The sequence below is a fragment of the Macrobrachium rosenbergii genome, chromosome 47, assembly GCF_040412425.1.
Source record: "Macrobrachium rosenbergii isolate ZJJX-2024 chromosome 47, ASM4041242v1, whole genome shotgun sequence".
NCBI classification, from domain to species: Eukaryota; Metazoa; Arthropoda; class Malacostraca; order Decapoda; family Palaemonidae; genus Macrobrachium; species Macrobrachium rosenbergii.
The window spans coordinates 37,674,583-37,697,036 of record NC_089787.1 but is presented as its reverse complement, the minus strand read 5'-3'; the positions used below and the strand labels follow the sequence as shown (position 1 = coordinate 37,697,036).

Sequence of the window (22,454 nt, the reverse complement as noted above, 5' to 3'; positions counted from 1 at the left end):
TCATCAATCCGTCTCTCTGAATGGGTGCCTTTCAGCCAGTCAGTACATTCATCTATTAAAGGAGGGGACACCGGAAAAAGAGAGAGAGAGTACTTGCAAATTATCATTTAAGCATTAAAAAGATCTTGAGGTATTGGTTTAGTGGTTTTTGGTTCTTAATATGTTCAGATCATGGTACCAAGATATCGTGTAGTCTTTATGTTCTAATTAAAGAGAATTGGATTGATCTAATAAATACACAGCTCTCGCTGATTAAAAGGGTATACGATTCAAGGATAAGAATCAATCGCACTTGTGCGCATAATGTTATCTTATCTTTACAGACGAATCAGAACAATTTATTATTATTATTATTATTATTATTTTTATTATTATTATTATTATTATTATTATTATTATTATCCAGAATGTGCTTATTATTATTATCCAGAATGGATTGCTCATATTGTTACAAGATTGAACACAGAGATAAAAGAAAAATAGCAAATCTGTAGCTATTACTTACTTCGGTCGTTAGAGCCACTTCTTGCCTTTTAAGTATATATTACTGCATGAGCAGTATGTTTATATGTTTGTTGTGAAGAGCGTGGAACGTTCTAGACCATATTCCCAAATGCTTTGTGGAATTGTGAAATCGAGAGTCAGTCAATACGACCAGTCCTTCAACCCTTCGCTGATAAAAATGCGGAACTCTGCCATCTGTCAAGTCTAATGGGAGGTGTTTTGACATCGCCTGAGAAGGAAACCATTAACGCCATCATCTGGCTCATTCTCAAAATGGCTATGGTTAGATTTAAAGTGTGGTGTTCTTCTGCCGTGAAAAGAATTCCAAGGATTTTCGGCAATTTTTGCACATTGTAAACCAAGAGAAATCTTTATTAGTGAAGATCAGTACAAAGCTATTGAGATCAGAAAGTACTGTAAGAACCCTGAAGTGCAGTGGTTTACAGTGACGCAAGAGAGCCGACGATTGAACGACTGATCATTATACTTGATATTGGAATCAAACCCATATATTCTAATACATACTGTGCCTTGACTCGATGCTGAATGGTAGTAAGTTATAAGATCAAGTTATACCAGTTTTCAAAGATCATATTTGGTCACAGAACTGAATTAGAATAACTATTTAAAGTGAACTAACTATAGGCTGTGAAGCCTAAGTTACATAGATTTAGGAAATTGAAACAAAATTTAAAAATCTGCATTTTCACTGCTTCGACATTAAAGTTTCTTTTGCCTGTTAAAGGCCTTTTATGCTTGTTCCTCATTAATGTTTGTTCATTAGGGAAAAAATTAATGATAATGATGATAAATGATAAATTTTGAAGGATTTTTTTTTCATCAGTTCTCCCGGTTACATGAGGAAATCATCTCCATTTATGAAAGTGTTGGTTTTGCAATCCTTAAGATCATGTGTGATGAAAGGTCCGAATATCGTCTTATGCTGTTCATTCTCTCTCTCTCTCTCTCTCTCTCTCTCTCTCTCTCTCTCTCTCTCTCTCTCTCTCTCTCTCTCTCTCCTTACAGTTCCTCAAATTATAGGGCGAAACGTGCTTATATATTTTGCTTTCAGAATTTTATATTGCTACATTTTTTTTCTTTTTTAGAACTTTATCGCAACGTTAGGGTGCAGTATCTTATATCTCACCTTGAAGTAAAGTAGTGGATTATGTCTTCAGAAATATTTTTGTAGCGTATTTCCAATTAATGACTAAATGAGATCTTAGAATTGGGCTGCTGCTCATACTCTACGTGAAAGAGGGTCACTATGTCATTCTTGGCTTTTGAAACTGCTTTTGTTTTTGGCAGGTGAATTTAACTTGTTGCCCTTATGAGAATTTTTAGTTTTTCATTGTTTCCCAAATATTTTACTTCTTATGTATAATTTCTTGATTTTATAAAGTAAAGGTTATGTATTAGTTTTTGAATTGCGTGATCTTGTTTATACATAAATAAAATTTTATTCTATCAATAATCTTTTTCTTTGGTATCACTGACCATTGTTGTTGTATTGTAGTGCGCGGGAAAAAACCATTCAGTCAATGGGGGAAAACTTTTAAGACAACAAACATTTTGCAGTGCAAAATTCGTTCTGAGTAGGCAAGTTACTTATCTGTGTGTGCTTCAAACCAAAAATTGATGTTATCTGCTATTACTAAAGAAGGAGGATGTTGATGAATTTGGCAGTCTCAGAATGTAAAAATAAAGAGAAAATTTCTTTTGTGGAAATCGAAATATATTAAACAAATTTGCATGAAGTTCAAGCGAAAATGCAATGCATTACTGCCCTAATACTATTTTTCTTGTATTTTGATACATTTTTTATAATTATCTATTTATTAATTCATTTTTTTTCAAGGCGTGGGATCTCTTCTTTCTGTATTTCCCTGTACTTCCTCTCACTGCTTCGTAATGAACACTGTATTCTTTGGAAGTTTGAATTTTAAGTCAGTGGCCCTCGTGGGCTTGTTCCATATGAATAGAGTTCATCTGCTGAATAATAATAAGTTCGAAGAAAACGAATCACGTAGTGATTGCAGTACAAATAATGTAGTGAACATATAGGAAAGGATACAGCTGAAAGGAATTGCCTGCAAAACCCCGCGTAGCAACAGAAATAATCGAGAAGGATTTGAAGGTTTATAGGTTTTGAACATCATGAATATTCCATTAGGCATAGCGTACAAGAAATTCAGGTATGGTGAATGAGCAGTTAAGTCTGTGGACGCGGATGCCCAGTCGTTACCCACGGGCGCCAGTGGTGCCCTGCCCCTCCTCCCTATCCAAAAGGGCCGTGTCTGCCCCTCAAAAGTCTATACTGGAGCCATCTGCGCACAGGGCTTTATGAGAGAGTAATATTGTGGTGGGAGTTGTTATTGCCTCAGTTACTGCACACGGCGGCTGCACTCAGAGGAGAGTAAAGATTCTTTACGGGCGAAAAGGAGTGGACGTGTTATAAAAACCTTGCAGATCCGGCTGCTCCTTTTAAAACCTTTAAAAAAAAAGAGGCATGAAATCTCTCATCGTGCTTCCTTTAAAGCAGGGTGGTTTTGATTTTACGGAAGCAAAATCCGTAGGTTGGAAGGAGGCAATTTCTTTTGTCTGCATCTGCGTGTGTATGGTTACGAAATATCTCGAGACTGATGATGCCACGGCGCCAGAGAACTTTCAGTTAATCAGTCAATCAATCTCGAAGTTGAATGAACGGACTTGGACTAATCAAGACGAATGATATCCGATGATAATTTCGCAACATTTCATGTGATCTGCCTTTTACAAATCAATTTCGGCGGTCCAGCACCGTAGAATTTTTTTAATGTGTTCATTAGTTTAAGTTCATATATAGTTCAAGTTCATATAATAACAGATGGGTGGCAGTGGCGGAGGTATGCTTTGTACTGAATGTCATTATTCGACGACTTACGCTTACCACGTTCTTAGATACCTCAGAGGGAATTGCGTGCTGGAACAGGGATTTTTAGACTGGTCTAGTCGTCTTTTTCCTTGTTTCCTGGTTCTAGTTAACTACCGTTAATTGGACTGAAGGTATCAATTACAGTATATATCTTCTTACCGCGTTATGAAGGTTTCGTGTAGTTTTGTTTTTCAGCGATATATTGTTCTTCTGGTATATTTTTGTAAGGGTTCATCTCTCTCTCTCTCTCTCTCTCTCTCTCTCTCTCTCTCTCTCTCTCTCTCTCTCTCTCTCTCTCTCTCTGACGTTCCATTGTGAGCTATTCTTGGAGAATTCTCATTATGGTTATTTCTTGTTGTCATACAAGTGTGTGTTTTACTGTACGTACTCTTAAACTATGAGAAATGCAAAACTCATCTAATAATAGCTCTTGTGACTCAACCCTTTTGAGAGGGTACTGGAACCTTTTTTTTTTTTATCAATTTTATTTTCGTTGTAGATTGTTTAGTTGCAGGACATATTTTTGACCTAAGCAGGGTTTATCTTAAAACAGAAAGTCTCAAGTCGGCGTCACGCGAAAATGTTATCTGGTACCTATTAATATCTTGCCGCTGAACTTTGAACCAAGCACCTAATATGTATGTTCGTGCTTGCATGACACCAGTCTAATGAGCAAGAGCTTATATTGACATCAGGCTAACTTAATCTGCAACAAGTGAAAAAGCTGTAATGGCGGGAATTTACGAAAGGCAAATCAGTTCTCTGAATGTTGACAGATTTCCGCAGACAAGATATACTATTTCAGAGAATTGTTTTACTGATCAAAATGGAACATTCCTTAATTTCATCCACCATACGGCAGACATGGTTTTGTTTTATTCCAGTAACACTAATCTTCCAAAGATCTACGGTGGTGTCCTTAGAAAATATTTAAATCATCGTCCGGGAACTGATCCATTCCACCTTCTCACACCCACCAACTGTTCTCCAAACTGGTACCTACCATGTGTACTCTACGCGAATTAAACAAATATACTTCACGGAATGTGATTCTCAACCTTATCATCTGGCATTGGATTAATTCATAAATACCTCACTGTGGCGGCATAAATAAATTCTAAATGTGATGGCAATTGGACTAATAAGTAATTAAGAGTATATAATTTAGATAAAATATTGCATTATTACATGATAAACGAAGCAAATAAATATTTAAATGCGTCATCATGGAAATTACATTATCATACAGTGAATTTTTTTTTATTTGCGCTTCAGAACCATGAAATTCCTTCCTCTTTCCAGCGTCACTTCGAAATAAAATATTAGATTAAGTTCCAGAGACGCCCGCGATAACGTCACTCGTAAACCAGATAAGGAAGTAATGAGAGAGTGACCTAATTGTCTCTTGCATTCTGCCATAGCTTTTATTTGGTGGAGGGGAAGGGCGTTGCAACTAGCGAGGGCCAGACTTCATGGCAAGTGATTTAGTTGGTCAAAGACTTTATGCCCTCAAAAAATCTGCGATTTATATATCCTGATTTTGCTCGTTCTCAGTTTTTCATTCAGCATTTTCTTCTAGATTTCATGCAGCATTTCTTCATTGAAGCTGTGTTTTTCATTAATGATTTAGTTTTCATTAAACTGAAGACTGAGTCTAAAATGGAGAACAAATCTGAAATCATCTGTCGAAACTCATTAACTAATCCTGGGACCTTAGTTGAATGGTAATCCCATAACTTGGTCAGATTCGGTGCCCTGAAGTTACAGTTACTTCGTATTTCTTTGTCCCCGTTCCATTCAGTTCTTAATTTATTTTGATGAAAATAAACTTCCCTTCTTATTTCATTTAGTTTTGTCTTGGTTGCTCCTAACCGTTTTGAAAAGATCATAACGTTTAAATTGCTAAGTCTGTTTCTTAAAGAATTGTTTGTATTAATTAGATGCCGTAAATTTTTTACTTCATCTCATTTATCAAAACTTTATGTAGAACTTATTCGTTCCCCTTTTCGGAGGTTCGCTCTCATACTTCGGACGATGCTTCTTGTTTCTTCCTCGTCAATAGTGTTTAATATAAGGCAGTTCGTTTAATCGGTGATCCAATCCCCAATTTCTCTCTCTCTCTCTCTCTCTCTCTCTCTCTCTCTCTCTCTCTCTCTCTCTCTCTCTCTCTCTCTCTCTCTCTCCATCTTCTTCTACAGGTACAAGCATGGTTTCAGTCTCTGTTCTGGTAAGCTTAAGGGGCTGATTTCTCCTTCTCTGAGGTGGTGCCGTAACACCCTTCAGGCTACTTCTTCCTATATTTATTTCGTGGATATCGGTAAGCCACTGATTACTTGGTTAATTGTTATTTATTTCCATATACTACCAAACTTTGGAATTGTCTGCATGTGTCTGATTTCCCTGGATCCTATAATTTTCCTTCGTTTCAGAAGCAGTCATGTCGCTTCCTCTGCGGTTAAGTTCCACTTCCCCGTTTTTTTCTCTATTTTTTTCTTCTGCCTGTGTTAGAAGAGGAGGTGAGGTAGCCTCTTCCATATACATTATGTGAGTGTTTCATTTTCATGTACTGGAGAGTGTATGGCTTTGGATTTCATTTGCACTTACTCTTACTCTGTATTTCGGTCCCTGTGTTTCATCCACTTTCTAAGGGGCGCCTGGAAAAAGGAATGAAGGAATATGCCGAATGAAATATTACTCAACGAAATTGGAGATTGATAAGGACTTCAACAAGAAAGTCAGTTTGAGAGCATTTTTGTTTAACCACAGTGTTTCTTGCAGTTCTACTTAAGTATTTGATCTTGGCTTTTGATAGTAGTAGGTTGCATTTTTATATCATTCAAAAGAAATTAGCTGAAAGAAAAGACATTTTAATTCAAAGAAACTTGTCCGTGTAAGTTTCATGAAAACTGGACTAGACGTTGGTCAAGTGTTTCTTAATTCCTGATACGGAATAATTAGTGGAGGCTTATCTCCTGTTGGCATTGAATGAGACCATCCAAATGCCTTACGTGATTTAGAGTTCAGAACTTTTGTGTGCCAAGTATATTGAATTTTCATTCGTTGAGGGTACATTTTTATCGATTAATTTTAGAATAAACATTTTAATAAATACTTCGACTGCCAAGGATAATGCTAATGCTAATAATATTTATGTTTTACCAAAAGACGGTTTGCCTTATTCACTTCAGGTACTGTTAAGTTCATTCATAAAATAAACATACATCATCTTTCGTTTTGTTCATCGATGAGATTAAACGTCTGAGTGTACAAGTGAATTTACAAGCCATAAATAAGCGATAACCGCTGATATAAGTGTTTATTACTGATTCCGTGTGTCCGGCGCTCATTTGGAATGACAACGGCAGTACGTGTTTATTGCCGGTTCTGAGTGCTTAATGTGAGCATAAAACACCAAGAACCGATAAAAGTCTCGAGTAGCAGGCCGTAAACATCCTCGTGTGAGCTGTAAATATCACTTGAAATGGAAAAGAATAATGGATGATGAAAAATTACCGATCGGTATCAAGGCGCTCGACTCGATTCTCACGAAGATGGTCGGGAAAGCAATTTGTTCCTTTAAAGTGCTATGACTCGATCACTGTGGTTTTCTTTTGCACCACGCACATTCATTCATTCATTTACTCATTCATTCAACGACGACAGAGAGGCCCACCCGTCTACTATTCTTAAATAATAATAATGATAATAACAATAATAATTATAACAATAATTATTATTATTATTATTATTATTATTATTATTATTATTATTATCATCATCAAAATAATTTATTTTCAAGAGTGAATATCATAGGTGAAATAAAAAGGAATTGAAATGACGAGTTTTATGTAAAATAGACAAAAATATTTATGAAAATATATTGCATTAGTCTGAGAGTTATCGATAGAAGAAGAGAAGTCAAGCAAATGAATGGAAATTATAGATTTATAAAGTAGGAAACGATGGTATTGAACGAACAAAAGCTCTGAGAGCACCGAGTTTTTAATCCTTTTTTAAATGTTTACTTATATGATTAAGAATATTCTACAAGTCGAAAGGAAGGTTAAAGATAGGACCCTTAGCAGATGCGCTTTATCCTTTACCCGTTAGTTTATTTACATCTTTCAGTTTCTGCTTTTGTGTGTTAGATTATATATTTTTTATGCATTTGTATGTTTTTAGGTGTTGGCCACTAATTAATGTTATATATTCACAATGTAAAGATATTACTGCAATACATTCGCAAATGTAAATATTTAGGAATCGGTGCGTCTAGAAATATGGATGATTTTATTCAAGAGATAATGAGTAACATGGCTACAGAAAGAGGGACAAGAGAATTGTTATTCAGAGACGTCTGTCCTCTTCGAGATAACTATTTATGAGAGCAATCCATTAAGGAAATCGTAAAGCCCGCCCTGTTACTGCATTGATTAAGTTTTTATTGTTTTCTTACCCTGTCTTCTTGTTTTTCTATACAGAGTTCAAGGTTTTTAGGTCAAGATTTCATAAGAGTACGCATCGAAGAAAAGACCTTAGTTGTTCGTCGTCATTTTACGTTAGTAACGCACGTTGTCTTATATTGAACAGAAAATAAAAGTAAACAAACTGAGTAAGAGATTATATATATATATATATATATATATATATATATATATATATATATATATATATATACTGCATATATATAATTGTAAGAACGCATTAAATAAAAGATCTTAGCCCCTCATCGTCATTTTAGTAACGCTTGTTGGCATATTTTGAATAGAAAACAAAAATAAACAAACTGAGGAAGAGATTATATAATGTTATATATATATATGTATATATGTGTATGTATGTATGTATATATAGTATATATATATATATATATATATATATATATATATATATATATCTATACACATATGGCGAACATTTCCAGTAATGGAAACATCTTCAATCAAAGGGAATCAAACAAACGCGAATCAGAATACCAAAAATATCAACCCTTGTTAGCATAAAGTTGGGGCTGCATCCTTTGAAGGCCACTTTCCACAAACAAGATAAGGCAAGGTCCAAGTGTTTAGTTAGAGATGAGGAGGTTTATTTTTTACGTTTACTTGAGAAGTGGACAAAATCGTTTATATTTGGAATTTTCTTTATTCTTCAAGACTTTGGTCCGTCGCCTCTTCTAAGGTTGGAGCCCACTTTATTAGTTCTGTTCTTTTCTGTCGTGCCTCGGGTCTGACCCAGATAAACGCATTAGTTCAAGTTCCTCAAAGCCATTTGCATCAGAAAAAATATTTTCTCCATAAATCATTTGATTTTATATTAATTATGCATGCGGCTGAAGGCTACAAACCCTGAGTGGAATGCCTACGAAAATATCAGAAAGCCACGCAAATAAATAAAAATTATAACAGAAACTTATGATTGACTTCGAAAAAGCCACGCAAATAAATAAAAATTATCACAGAAACTTATGATTGACTTCGAAAAAGTATAGACTCCATACATAGCATCGAACTTCTAAGAAAAAACCGCTAAACGTTGGGAGAAAGATAAATTTAATCATAATTGTCTGCCTGGAGGAATTACTAACACAAAGGAAACATAACACGCTATACGGAGACCGACAGAAATAATATGATTTATGGAGAAGCTTAAAATTACGGAAACATATTTGGGCAATTATAAAAGCTTTATATATCTCGTGAAACATTTATAATCTCTCATAAAGTCGTATGATGACCACCGAAAACCTTTGCAATAAATTTGAAAACTACCGAAAGCCTTTGAAATCTATGAAAATGCCTTTTGTAGGATTCTGAAACCCACCCATGGAAGAATTCTAAAACACTGCATGTATCTTTGAACGCTGATAATATCTCTGACTTTCGTTGAAGAAAAAATTTTGAATTCAAAGGGTTTCTCGAACAATGGCAGATACTCTGCATATCTTTGCATGGAATGATTATTTTGACGGGAACTACCAATTTAGTTTCACACTCATTGAGTGAGATGGTTTGGGGTTTTTCAAAGAATTTCTGCAGTGGTATTAATTCTTCTGAAATGCGTGTGTGTGTTCGTGTGCACACACACACACACACACACACACACACACACACACACACACACATACATATATATATATATATATATATATATATATATATATATATATATATATATATATATTTAAAGTTATAATTATGTGTTAATTTGTATTTATTTATTTCTCACTCCCTTCTTAGTTTTATCAAATTTTCTACTTACGGGCATTTTAAGTCATAATCAATGTTCTCTATCCCAGTTTTGGACAGTCGATCTTATGCTTGTGCATGTATACGTATGTATTCCATGCACACTTACATTCATAAAAAAAAAACTTGTTCGCGAACTAGATCCATGAATTTTCATAAATTCAATCACCATGTTACAAACTCATCCATAGCACTTAGGATTTATTTACAGGCCAGTAGAGACGGCTGCTGTTCCAACGAAAGTGGACCAGAAAGGACGATTACTATGCAAATAATATACTAGAATGAATCATGAGAACAAAGCTACTGCTTCTGCCTTTGATGAAACTGAAGCCGACGATCATTTCTGCTTAACCAGATGTTGGCTAAGTAAGGCCAAGAACGTTAAAGAGTCTCTCAGCATTTTGTTTTAAGTGTAGACAGCGATGAAAGTTATACCGAAGATTTTCGCTACAGACATAAACAAACGCAAAATGTAATATTTATAATTGAACAGTGTTTATAACAGTCTCTCTCTCTCTCTCTCTCTCTCTCTCTCTCTCTCTCTCTCTCTCTCTCTATCTATATATATATATATATATATATATATATATATATATATATATATATATGTGTGTGTGTGTGTGTAAATATATAAAAATATATACTGTATAAACATATTTTTTATTAAAAGCTGATGCTGCACACATGGCATGTACTATTTTAAGGTAATACTTTGCTAATTTCTTGAATCTAATCTATCCTCAAGGTTACAACTCTAGCTGAAAAGATGAAAATTGTTGCTATGTTGTTACATTTTATTCTCTTCTGTGGATAAACGTTTCAGCCATCAAACTCATGTGGTAAGAGCTGAAACGTCTGTTGGCAGAAGAGAATAAGGTTGAGCCACATAACAATAATTTCCATCTTTTCCGTTTGAATTTTGTCCTGGAGGATAAGAAGAGATTGAAGAAATTTGAAAGAGCGGACGCCACATGTACTTTAGTCTTTAATAGGAATCAAGATTTATGTAAAATTCCATAGGAACATCAGGAAGTGTGTATGGATATAGAAGAGGGAAGAAATGCAATTAAGTGGTGGGAAGAGGAAATAAAAGATTTTATGAAACAGAGACTGTTTTAGGGGTAATTGCATTAATTGCATGACATCGTGTGCATTCATACAGAAGGATGGATCATGTAGTCAAGAAGAAGGCGTTAGAGGTAAAGAAGACAAGTAATAGAAATAGAGGCGAGAATGTGAACAAGAATGGGAAGAATAAAAACTGCTTGACATGGAAGTAAATGCAGAGAGACAAGTTACTGAATAGATGGGTTGCAGAATGAAAGTGGTTGTAGGCCAGATTTGATGGAGTTTATAATTTGAGGAATTATTGAATGTGGAGGACAGAAGAGAGACAGAGCTGAATGACTCAAAAGTGGGACAGTTAATCTAAGTTTGGGATGTAACAAATAATGTACATCAGAAGGCCACTTCAGAAGTTGAAGAGTGGAAAGACGTCAGTAGTTATCGAGATTATAAGTGAATAAGACACCAGGCTGCGTTAAATGTAGCGAAAATCCCGTTTCAGTTTTTGTGTGAAAGATGAGTTTTCAGGAAGGAAATTATAGTGTGTTATTGAACCACATACGTCTTTCATTGCGAACAATTTCGAGCACTGTTGGGCAAGACGCTGGGATTAGGTATTTGAACAATTTTGTGTCTGTCTGTTCAGCTTCTCCTCCCAGACGGTTTCACCTAGCCAACTGCAGAATTTTAGAACGTATTTTAGGCTATACATGGTCGATTTTAATCATTGTTTTCCAAGCCAAACTTTCTGTGTAGTTAATTTCCAACCCTTATTTTAACCGAGGTTGTATGAATTCTGGAGTACCAGGCCCGCAGACTTAATGCTGCATAACACTACTCTTCTGGTGATGTGAAACTCAAAGAAAGCCACATGCGTCCAGTCTTTTCGTTTGCATTCGTATCGCTTGCTGTTTTAGATACCATTTCTCAAAATGAGAGATGTGACAAGTACTGTATGTTGTGTGCGTGTATATGTGTGTGTTTTTACAGAGACGTTCCCCTATAATTTTGGGATGAATAGGCATTTGCAGTGAGAGCCGGGCCGAAAAATGAGTTGATTTACTCTCATTTTAAAAGATAAATTTAAACGATCGCGGCAGGTGAAACCACTAAATGATCTTAATATGTATGAATTAACTGCATGCCATAACCTAGCTACATAGACAGTCTCCTTCCTTTTCTCGGCTTAAGCCCCATCGGGGAGGTGGTTTTAACGAGCCTTTTCCTGATGTTTCTACCTGGCGTCCTCCTTTCGTCTATTCCTTTGTCTCATATCTTTTCAAATGCAATCTCTCTATCCTCTCTTAGGCTTTTCTCTCCTTCGTTTCCCTACCACTTCCATTTCCTTGATCTCTCTTGAAGAATGTCGATCGATGCGCTCCCCTCTTCGTCAGGTGTCCGAACACCTTATGCACCGTCAGAGCTGAAATAATATATATATATATATATATATATATATATATATATGTGTGTACATACATGTACATGTGTATGTAAATGTGTGTACGTATACAAATAAGGATTTACTTGCAGATAACCCTGGTAACCTTTCATTTACGATTGCATATACAAAATTTCATATGCATATGCGTGCAAAATCGGAGATAGTTTTATTTTTCTCTTTCCCTCTTTTGTTTTGAGGTACCTGCCCTCTTGATCACTTAAGCCGACATTTGACGATCGCCAAATCCCTTGTACCATAATCCTTTCCCAGGCATCTCTATGAGCTAGCTTATCGGTTGATCATTGTTGGCTATTCTCAGGTTGCACTGTGCACGCTCTCTCTCTCTCTCTCTCTCTCTCTCTCTCTCTCTCTCTCTCTCTCTCTCTCTCTTTTATATATCTCTCATTTTTATTTATTTGTTATTTTCTTCTCCGTTTTTTGTTTTACTTATGGACATCTTGTTCCGCCAGTTAATGCTTGGTTTTCAAGTTTATGTCTTATTTAGGCTGGTTCCATACAGATATGACTCCTCATGAATAATGATACGGAAGGCTAAAGGAGTTGCTTTCAGCTGCATTAACTAATAACAAAAAATAAAGACCAAGGGCAAGAAGCAGCTCTGACACGCAACACGTCAAGAAGTGAGGCTTGAAGATGCGGAGAAAATTGGATGATTTGGAAGCCATCCTCAAAAACGAAAGTCAAATGGGATATGAAAAGTTTGGGAATGGTAACTGATTGATTTCTGCAAATTGGCGTCACTGACATCAGAATCACGTAGATGAACAAGCGCGGTCAGTCACAAGAGAGGTTGATTTTCTTTAGGACTGAGTCGAAAATGGGGAAATTACGAAAGAAAATTGAAGAGGGAAGGAAATTTTTTGAGAGAGAGGAGCTCGGGAGATGTAAACTAAAGAATCAGAAGCGAAAATGGTTAATGATCGTAAGTGACAGAAAGAAAATTTGATTTTGTTGAATAATAAAAAGGAGAAACTTAAGACAGGAATATCTTAAGGGAAAAGCAGTTCTTAAGAGAAATGAATAAACATGAGGTAAAAGTTCGTTTCGTTCTGACGCTATTTATAAAGTGGTATTTTTGTCTAATGGTTTTGCTTAGTTTTTTATTCATTTATTCTCCCACTAACAGACAGTGCCGGATGGGGTGTTGGGGGGGAGGGTTGAGGCTTCGATTGTATATTTTTTGTCTGTCTGCCCGTCATTGTGTCTGTCACGCTGACCCTGCTATCGCAACTCTCCCTACACGAGGAAGGAATTGGTTTGAAGGGGACGTGGGGAAACAAAGATAATTGGCACAAAGGGGACGTGGGCAAATGAACATGTAAAATTGTCTTTTTCATGGAGACAATACGTTCTTTCTTTTTATGCGATTTTCCCTCAGGCAATTTTCGTAAGGATTGGGGCTGTTTAAGAATGAATATACATTTCATTTAAATTGTAATAGTTTTAGAAATGCCGACACTAACAGAAATGTTTCCCGCAGGCCAAGTAGAGGTTGGGTAGTATAGAAACAATCCTCCAAAGGTATATATGAGAGGGAAAGCAAACTGAAATATAACAACAGTGTGACCTGGAAAATAGGATATCCACGAAGTAAGACATGAAATTAGAAATCAAAACCAGGCAGTGCCATAGAGCTTTGAAAGTGGCAACTAGGAAGGTTAGGACGCACATTGATTGAAGTAATGTAAAAAGAAACATATAACACGTAAAACAGAGTAACGTTTTACTTTATGAAGAAAGAAGTCAGCATCCCGAAAGAGTCACATTTAACTGTTGACAAACAATTTTATTGAACTCTTAAGCAAAGGACCAGGAAAACTTTGCTATGAGAGCTAACACTGTGCTGGTCCCGAGCTCTGAATAAAATAGAAAAGTTGAAAGCAAGGTTGATGCGTCTGCTATGAACAGGTAAAAAAAAAAAAAAGTAAACTGGTGCAGGCAGCAATGGATCATAATGAGACCCAAATGCAAGTAAAATAAGTTAAAAGTGAAAAATGGGGAGTCGTTTCTCAAAAATGGATTACTTTAGTACCTACATAAAATTAAAGGTTTGTAAGCTATTTTCAATTATATAGCAAATAATCAAATGATTGCAACTTGCAGCAAACTTTAGCAGTCTGGTGCTGGCGAAAAAGAGGCCATGATAACTCGCAAAATCTACCGGAAGAACAGAATGAAGGGAAAGGAAAGTGTTTTGCAAAATGAACCAGTTGATTGTTTTCCGAGAGTAACAAGTTTATGGTTGTTTCTATTATCTCTCCTATTGCAGGTTGTCCCAAGGGAGGGTTCCAGTGTTCCAACGGGCAGTGTTTGCCGAGGAGTCGATGGTGCAACAACAAGACCGACTGCAAGGGTGGGGAGGACGAGCTCTCGGAAGCATGCTGTAAGTCCTCGAATGTATTTTCATTTCTTCTTTCCCTCTCCCGTTTCAAGGTCATTACTGTACTTTTAATTTAGATCTCTGATAATTGTCATATTTATTTCATTTGCATTGCTTCTACCAGGTTAGCATCTCGGTTATTCATCTTGACGATTGTACAGCTGCTGCATATCAGGTATAATGATAATGTTCTTTTTTATAGACATACATTTTTTTGCCATTTTCAGTCTGAAAAGGTAGGCTTCTCGTCATTTGAATTTGGTGCTTCTCAGTTATTCCTCTTCCTTTTTCCCAGTTAGTGTTGTATCTTGCATGATACTTTTGTTTGCATTTATATCAAATGAGATGTTTTTTTAGGCATTATCAGTCTGGTAAATAATACGTCTCCCAATTGTTACTGAGCATAACTTCATAGTAGGAGAACCCCTAGAAATGATTAGAAAAGCACAGTAATTTTTCTCTTCATCTCATTTCCACCGTAAACTGAACGTACTATTAGTCATCAGTAATTTTCCTTTGAATGAAATGATATAAAAAAAAGTTTTTGTTGTAAAATTTGTAGTTTAAACAGGGGCAACGTTTTATGAGTCATTTTCTAGAACGTACAGAATATATGCAACGTAAATAAGCAAATTAAGGTATCGACCAGTGGGAAAAGATGAGTACGATGGAATATGCAGAATTTAAGGAAATGAAAAAGAAAATATGTAATAGTCATAAAATGAAGAGAAAATCAGATTCACACACACACATATATATTGTGTGTATGTATATATATATATGTATATGTATATATATATATATATATATTTATATATATATAAATATATATATATATAAATATATATATATTTATATAAATAAATATATATATATTTATATATAAAATATATATATATATATATATAATATATATATATATATATATATATATATATATATATATATATATATCCCACTGAACTCAGAAATGCATACTCACTGGCATATTCAAAATCGATTACACTGGATTCATTACCAGCTGAAAGAAGATGACTAATTGAATTTTACGAGCACCTTCATATAAGCCGTCCAATTAATCATGTAAATATTATTCTGAATGTAAAGCATATTTTGTTTTTGATGTCTTTGTGCTGTAATGAAATCGCATTTCTTAAGCCAGGCATCGCATATATGCAATGGCTCTGCTAGCCTCATTTAATTTCTGGGATGTAGAGGATTTGCAGTATTTTTATGCCTAAACGGCCGAATTACCTTTCTTTTAAGATTAGTGTTATCATTAAATATACATATACACTCATATATATATAATATTTTTAATATGTGTCCAGCACAGCCAGCTGCAAAGCTTATAAACTTTCACGATGTTAAAAATATTTTTGAAAAGGTGCTGGGGTGAACAAACCAGTTGAATTGTCCAAGGGTTAAAAGTGATTCTGCATCCAACTAGGTTATAAAGAGGTCAACGTTATGTGGTAAAATTCTTAGAGTTTTGTGTTACAGTTATTAGTAATTAAATGAGATAAACAGTAGAACTAAAACCTTGATCAGCTTATGTTTATGGGTGTCTTATGAGCTGAGCATAGGTCTCGTTGCGATACCCTCTTTGTGAATTTTATGTAGCCCATAAATATTTATAGGTAACTATTTAACTAATTATCCTGAAAATATTGTTTTAGAAATTATTCAGTCTGTCCTCTGCTTTGGCAATAGTGGAATAGCTAGGGGCTCCTATTATTCTAAATTTAGCTCCATTTTGCAAGATATTCTCATTTTTTCAAGTATTCTTGTTAGTTTTGGGTTGCGTACACAAGAGATGTAAACTTTCTTTGAATCTTGCTGGAAACATTGCTTAGGACATGTTTACATGAGTGTTCGAAGTACCTCGTGTGATCGTTAAAATCCTGGAACCTGTTTGGAGACAGTTGTGTGGAGATCTTCTGGGCAAGATCGTTCTGGAGAATATGTTAACTTTTCCAGAATTAATTGAAGTGTGGACTGTGAATGCGTTAACGGCAAGTTTATGAACTTGACTGTAGGATGCGTTTAGTATGTTCTTATGTTACTATCCCCTTCCCGGGGTGGGAGATGTTTCATGCTTCGTGTATAAGGCCTAAATGACCTTAACCTGTCTTTTGTCCGGCCTAGTTGTTAGGACTTTTTCATGTTTACGCGGTTTCTTAATCCTTTCTTAAAAATAGTGGCATCCTCTGAGCACTCAGTTACAAGCGTTGGCTCAGGAGACATATACAGTAATTGAAATGTTATATATTCGTTATTGATTTTGACGGATGAGTTTTTCAATATTAATTACAGTATTTCCACTTTTGCATCTATGAAATTATGCTTAAAATTTTACACAGAATGCCTTGAAACCAGCCAAAATTTAGGTACAAATGGAAAACCGAAACTGTGCTCCCTGCTATATGTATTAATATAGTGATCTACTGTCCATGTATTAAGTCACATGCATCTACTGTGATTTTTTATATATATATTATATATATATATATATATATATATATATATATATATATATATATATATAATATAATGTGTGTGTATAATTGTAATAGCCACAATGCCCTCTTAACTTTCGCGAATTCTTCGCACTTTTCTGGATACGCTTGTACTCTCTCGTTCTGATTAGTGGACCCGGGTTCGTTTCCCGCTACCGGGCATCAGAATTTCTTCATATTTCTTGCACTTGGATCTTAAGGCTTTGTAGTGACAAGCGTATCCAAGAAAGGACGAATGATTCGAGAAAGTTAAGAGGGCATTGTGGCTATTAAAATTACATATGTATCTGGTAAAAGATGACCAGTAGATTCCATATATATATATATATATATATATATATATATATATATATATATATATATATATATATATATATATATATATATATATATTATAGTGTTTGCGTGTGATGGTAAAGGTTCTGTGAATTTATCCATTATTCGTGTTTATGAACTTACGGAAAAAAATAGCATTTACGTGCTGCTAAGCTTAAACCTTTTCATGTCACAATTCCGCTTCCTGTGTGCATGCGCGCCTCGGAAATAATGCGCCAGGTCCTTTATCTTGTCTTGGATTTTCAAACTTTCGGTCTTTGGATGAAAGTATATACGAATGAAGGAGCCTTTGAGCGATTAAAGAGGCCTGAACTCTTATATGCTATTTTATTCAATATCTCAGTATGTATATATATATATATATATATATATATATATATATATATATATATATATATATATATATATATATATATATATTAAATTCTTGATGTCAATGCATATTCGCTTAAGTTCTACTATGTTTTTTTATATCCCATGCTTATGTTTTTGGAAATACTGATGTTACTTTTTTTCTATGTAAATGGTGGCTGGACTGTCCACTCAGTTACAACAGCTCAGACCCGGGAAAAGTAAAACGAAAAACTTGAAATTAACGCCAAAATAATTATTATATCCGCACCTATTGCCAGAGTTTGGAAATAAAGAGAAAAAAATGAACTGAACTGAATCTCAGGATTGCTAATTTGCGCAGAGTAATGAGGACCATTTTGTGACTGTAATGCCTTTTTGTGATAGAGATGGACACAGTCTAGTCGCTCGGACTGTTTTATGTTAGTGTTGTCTAGTCTACAGTATATCATTAGTGTGTGATGGTTATTTTTCGTCTATTGATATATTTTACAAATTCAACATTTTTTTTTTCCGACCCTTTGCCTGTGCACCCGGCTTTACCCATAAGACGTTTTCTTTGTGCAATGGGTTTGTCAATCCATGAAATTATTTTGGCCAATTTCTACTTATCCTTCTAGCCATTCAAGCCTAAGTAATAACAAGTGAAAAGTGCATCGAAGTTTCTTCGGCGCAGTCGAGTTTTCTGTACAGCGTATAATGCTGGTTGAAACTTTCAGCCACGGCCCATGAAACTTAGCCGCGGTCAATAAAACTTTCAGCCATGGTGCCAGACGCACGATCATGGCTAACTTTAACCTTAAATAAAAATAAAAACTACTGAGGCTAGAGGGCTGCAATTTGGTATGTTTGATGATTGGAGGTTGGATGATCAACATACCGATTTGCAGCCCGCTAGCCTCAGTACTTTTTAAGACCTGAGGGCGGACATCAAATGTACGGACGGACAGACAAAGCCATCTCAATAGTTTTCTTTTACAGAAAACTAAAAATGGGACTAGGGCTTCCCTAGTCATTCAGGGGTGTTAATGTAGAAGGAAGGGGTAAAGAGAGTAAATGAAACATTGTATATTGAAGAGAGTGTTATTTCTTAAGTTACTCTAGTTTTCCTAACTTATGCTTCCACATGAGCATAAGTGTATGAAGGATTAGTGAAAGGAAAAGAGTAATCGATTTAAGCTGTGACGTGAAGGGTTTAATTTTAAAGTGATCTTCTCTCATATCATGTCATTGTCTCACCATTTCGTTAAATAGATCTCTGAACAACCCTTGGGTCCCAGTACTTGGCCATGTCCCTTAATTTCATCCCTTGGCCATTTGGAACTTGTTTTTGAAGTTAGCAAAGCTGCAGCAGATAAGGATTAGGTTAGGTGTTTGTGATATCAGTCAATCTGAAGGTTGTCAGTATTGGTCTTAACATATTTGTTATAGGAATGTCTTTTTATTAGTTTTCTGTAAAAGGAAACTATTGAGATGGCTTTGTCTGTCCGTCCGAACTTTTTCTGCCCGCCCTCAGATCTTAAAAACTACTGAGGCTAGAGGGCTGCAAATCGGTATGTTGATCATCCACCCTCCAATCATCAAACATACCAAAATGCAGCCCTTTAGCCTCAGTAGTTTTTATTTATTTAAGGTTAAAGTTAGATCGTGTGTCTGGCACAGCTATAGGTGCCAACAACACAGGCCACCACCGGAAGGCTGAAAGTTTCATGGGCTGCGGCTGAGAGTTTCATGGGCCGTGGCTGAAAGCTTCATACAGCATTATACGCTGTACAGAAAACTCGATTGCACCGAAGAAAGTTCGGAGCATTTTTTACTTGTTTATATTATTCCTTTACCGGAATTATTAAGTATTATTTGGTTATAATTTTTTGCTCCATTTCATTTTATTACTTTGACTTATTTTTACTTGAATGTTTATGGCTATGAACAAGCGGTTGTTTTGACGCTGGCCGCGCAGATTTTTCTTCAGTTCCTGTAACGTGACATTAAGAGCACCTGAGGCCATTTACCTCGGAAAGGCGGAAGGATGCAGTTGAAACCAATTAAATAATTTCTCTGAGCAAAGAGGAATTCAAAATTTTTAAGTTGAATGACTTTCTTTAGAGCCATTTGCAGTATAGATTGCAATACAAATTCTGCATAAACTGAAAAGGCTAAATGAGGCCTTCCTTCTTCAGTTTATCGTAATCTTCGTGATCAAATGCACGAAATTTTTACTATATTTTAATAGGCTTTTCTAAACTGTTAGTTATATCTGAAGAAGGCTTCATGAAGTTTAAGTTATTTCCTTGGTATTTTCTCCCAAGTAGTGTTTTTTCTTTTGGATATAAGCCGAAAATATGTTGCACTTTTTAATTTTAGTAATAATTCAAACGTTAGTTTTGTTTTTTTACCATTGCATAACATTTTTCACACAGCCTGAGTGGTTTCTTCCTGAAAATTGAAATATATAAAGTTAATAAAAGCCGAACAGGGTAAAAGCAAGAAATTCAGTAACCAGAATAAAGTTGATAATAAAAGTGAATGAAAGGAAATAATGCACAAAATGAGCAATTTTTCAGTAACAAATTGCTTCCCTGGATTATGGAAAAACCGTAGAGTAGTCGTTCTAACAACTTAGTCGAAAAATGAAGACCCTTTGCAAAGTCCTCTTTATATTCACAGCCATTTCATACAGCCGCATGGAAAAAAAATCACCGCGTCATTCTTGCAGGTATCCATTGGGCAACAGAGGCTTTACTGATTAATCACATATAATCTCGATATAACTGCTGAAGAAAGGGAGAGCTTAGCCTTCTTATCCACTGCAGCCCTGAAGAAAAGAAAAGATTATTTTACAAAACAAACGAGTAATTGTGTGGAATATGCCAGAGAGGTCCATAACTAGCAAAGCAGTCTTCCACAAATCAGACTTCCGTGCGTTAAAAAAAGGGAAAACAGGGAGAAGAAATTTTCAGATAAATAAAAAGAGACCAAACAGACACATACACATTTATATACATACAAACATAAACAGTAGTAAAAGTCCGAAAAACCACGAAAACAGTGCATGAAGCTATTGACCTGCTGGTATCACTTCCAAGTCCCTAAAACACAATTTCAGATAGACATTGCTCAGTGAAGCGATAGAGAGGGACGAACAGGAATTGATTGAGATTCGCTTGATAAGGAGCTGAAGATCAAAAGAAAACGGTAGTATAAATGCATCACTGTCAGGGAGCTATGGACAACCAGCAACATAAAATCGAGATTGGCAGATTAATCACTTGCCCAGCGGATGGACCGCATCACTTCAGAGGAAATCGGCCGGTTTCATCAGCAGACAGCCTAGACAGGTGTGTTTGTGTGTGTGTGTGTGTCGGGGAGGGAGGGGGAGCCTGGTGGCGCGACTGATTTTTGCTCTGTTTTTGTCTTGTAAATGTAGACCCTTGTTTTTAGTACAATTGAAGGATCGCAAAGGCATGCTCGTGAGCAATGACGAAAATATTTATAAATTTGGGACCTGAGTCATAACAAAGTTGGAAGGGTACGTTCTAATGTTTACATCCTGTTCGCGTGATCACTGATGTAGTTATGCTTTGGGTTTCGATTTACATCAGAATGCAACTTCATTTTAGGTAAGTTTGAATCCGTACTGATAGGTGATGAAAGCACATATAGCTAAGAAACTGGTCTAAATCTTGATATGCAAAGGTCAAGAAACTCATGTATAAAGATAGAAAAATTGTTTGGGTGAGATTAGTAATTTTTTAATAACGAAAAATGTACGATTAAAATAAAAATAAAATAATTCATATATGTACGTGGAGATACTACGAATCGAAGAGGAAGCAGAGCAAAGAAAATATGCTTCAAATGAAGCAGATGGGTGAAATAAATATAGTGTATTTTTTTTTTCTTGCTTTCGTTTTCAGTAATATTCATTTTCGTCTCTCTTTTGAGAAACCGATCTCCCGCTTCCTTCGGCTTTGGTCAGCTCGTTATTAACTTTTCCCTGCATTTCTTACCTTCAGGCTTGCTCTAAATGAGAGTATACGATTATTTGTTTTTCTCCGTTGTATCTTTTCAGATATAAGGTCTCTGTCCGGTGGAGGCTTGCTTTAATAATGAATATTGTTTGAGGAATATTCCTAACGAATACTTTCTCCTGTTAATAATAATAATAATAATAATACGTTGTGCTTCCCGTCGACTTCAATAGAAAATTAAATCATAACGGTAGATTAAGTCGCAATTCGCGCGTTGAATTCAGGTGACTGACTTTTATGTCATTACAATTTTTAGCAATATCATTTCAAAGTTTTCTGACCTAGTTTTCTTAGAGTTGTTGTAAACTAACCACTGAAGGTTTAATTAATTTAAGAAAAGCACGGATCTCATTCACTTCGATTTTACCCTTACTTACGAGATTAAGGGTTTTGAAGGACCCAAATTATTTCAGCTTCAGTTGACGCACGTCGGAAACAAACAAAGGGAGAGGGACGGGGGGCCGGGGGGCGGTGGCAGAGTCGCAGAAGGGGGCCAAACGGTGAGGAACTGTAGAAAAGTTTTTGTTTTGTGGTGTGGTGGAAAGAGGGTCAGTTGTCATGAATGGGCCTTTCTTCCCAAGTGAAAGTTAGGAGGACACAAGCATAATTTTTCTCGCGTTCCTGTTTACACGTGGGGGAAT

General features: G+C 35.6%; 1 protein-coding gene across 1 annotated transcript in view; it reads left to right on the top strand.

Moving 5' to 3' along the window:
• Positions 1-22,454, top strand: part of LOC136830774 (uncharacterized) — a 175,121-nt gene that overhangs the window by 33,889 nt on the left and 118,778 nt on the right. The window contains exon 2 of the mRNA XM_067090677.1: positions 14,466-14,579. Coding sequence (XP_066946778.1) covers positions 14,466-14,579 — 114 coding nt within the window. The remainder of the gene's footprint in view (positions 1-14,465; positions 14,580-22,454) is intronic.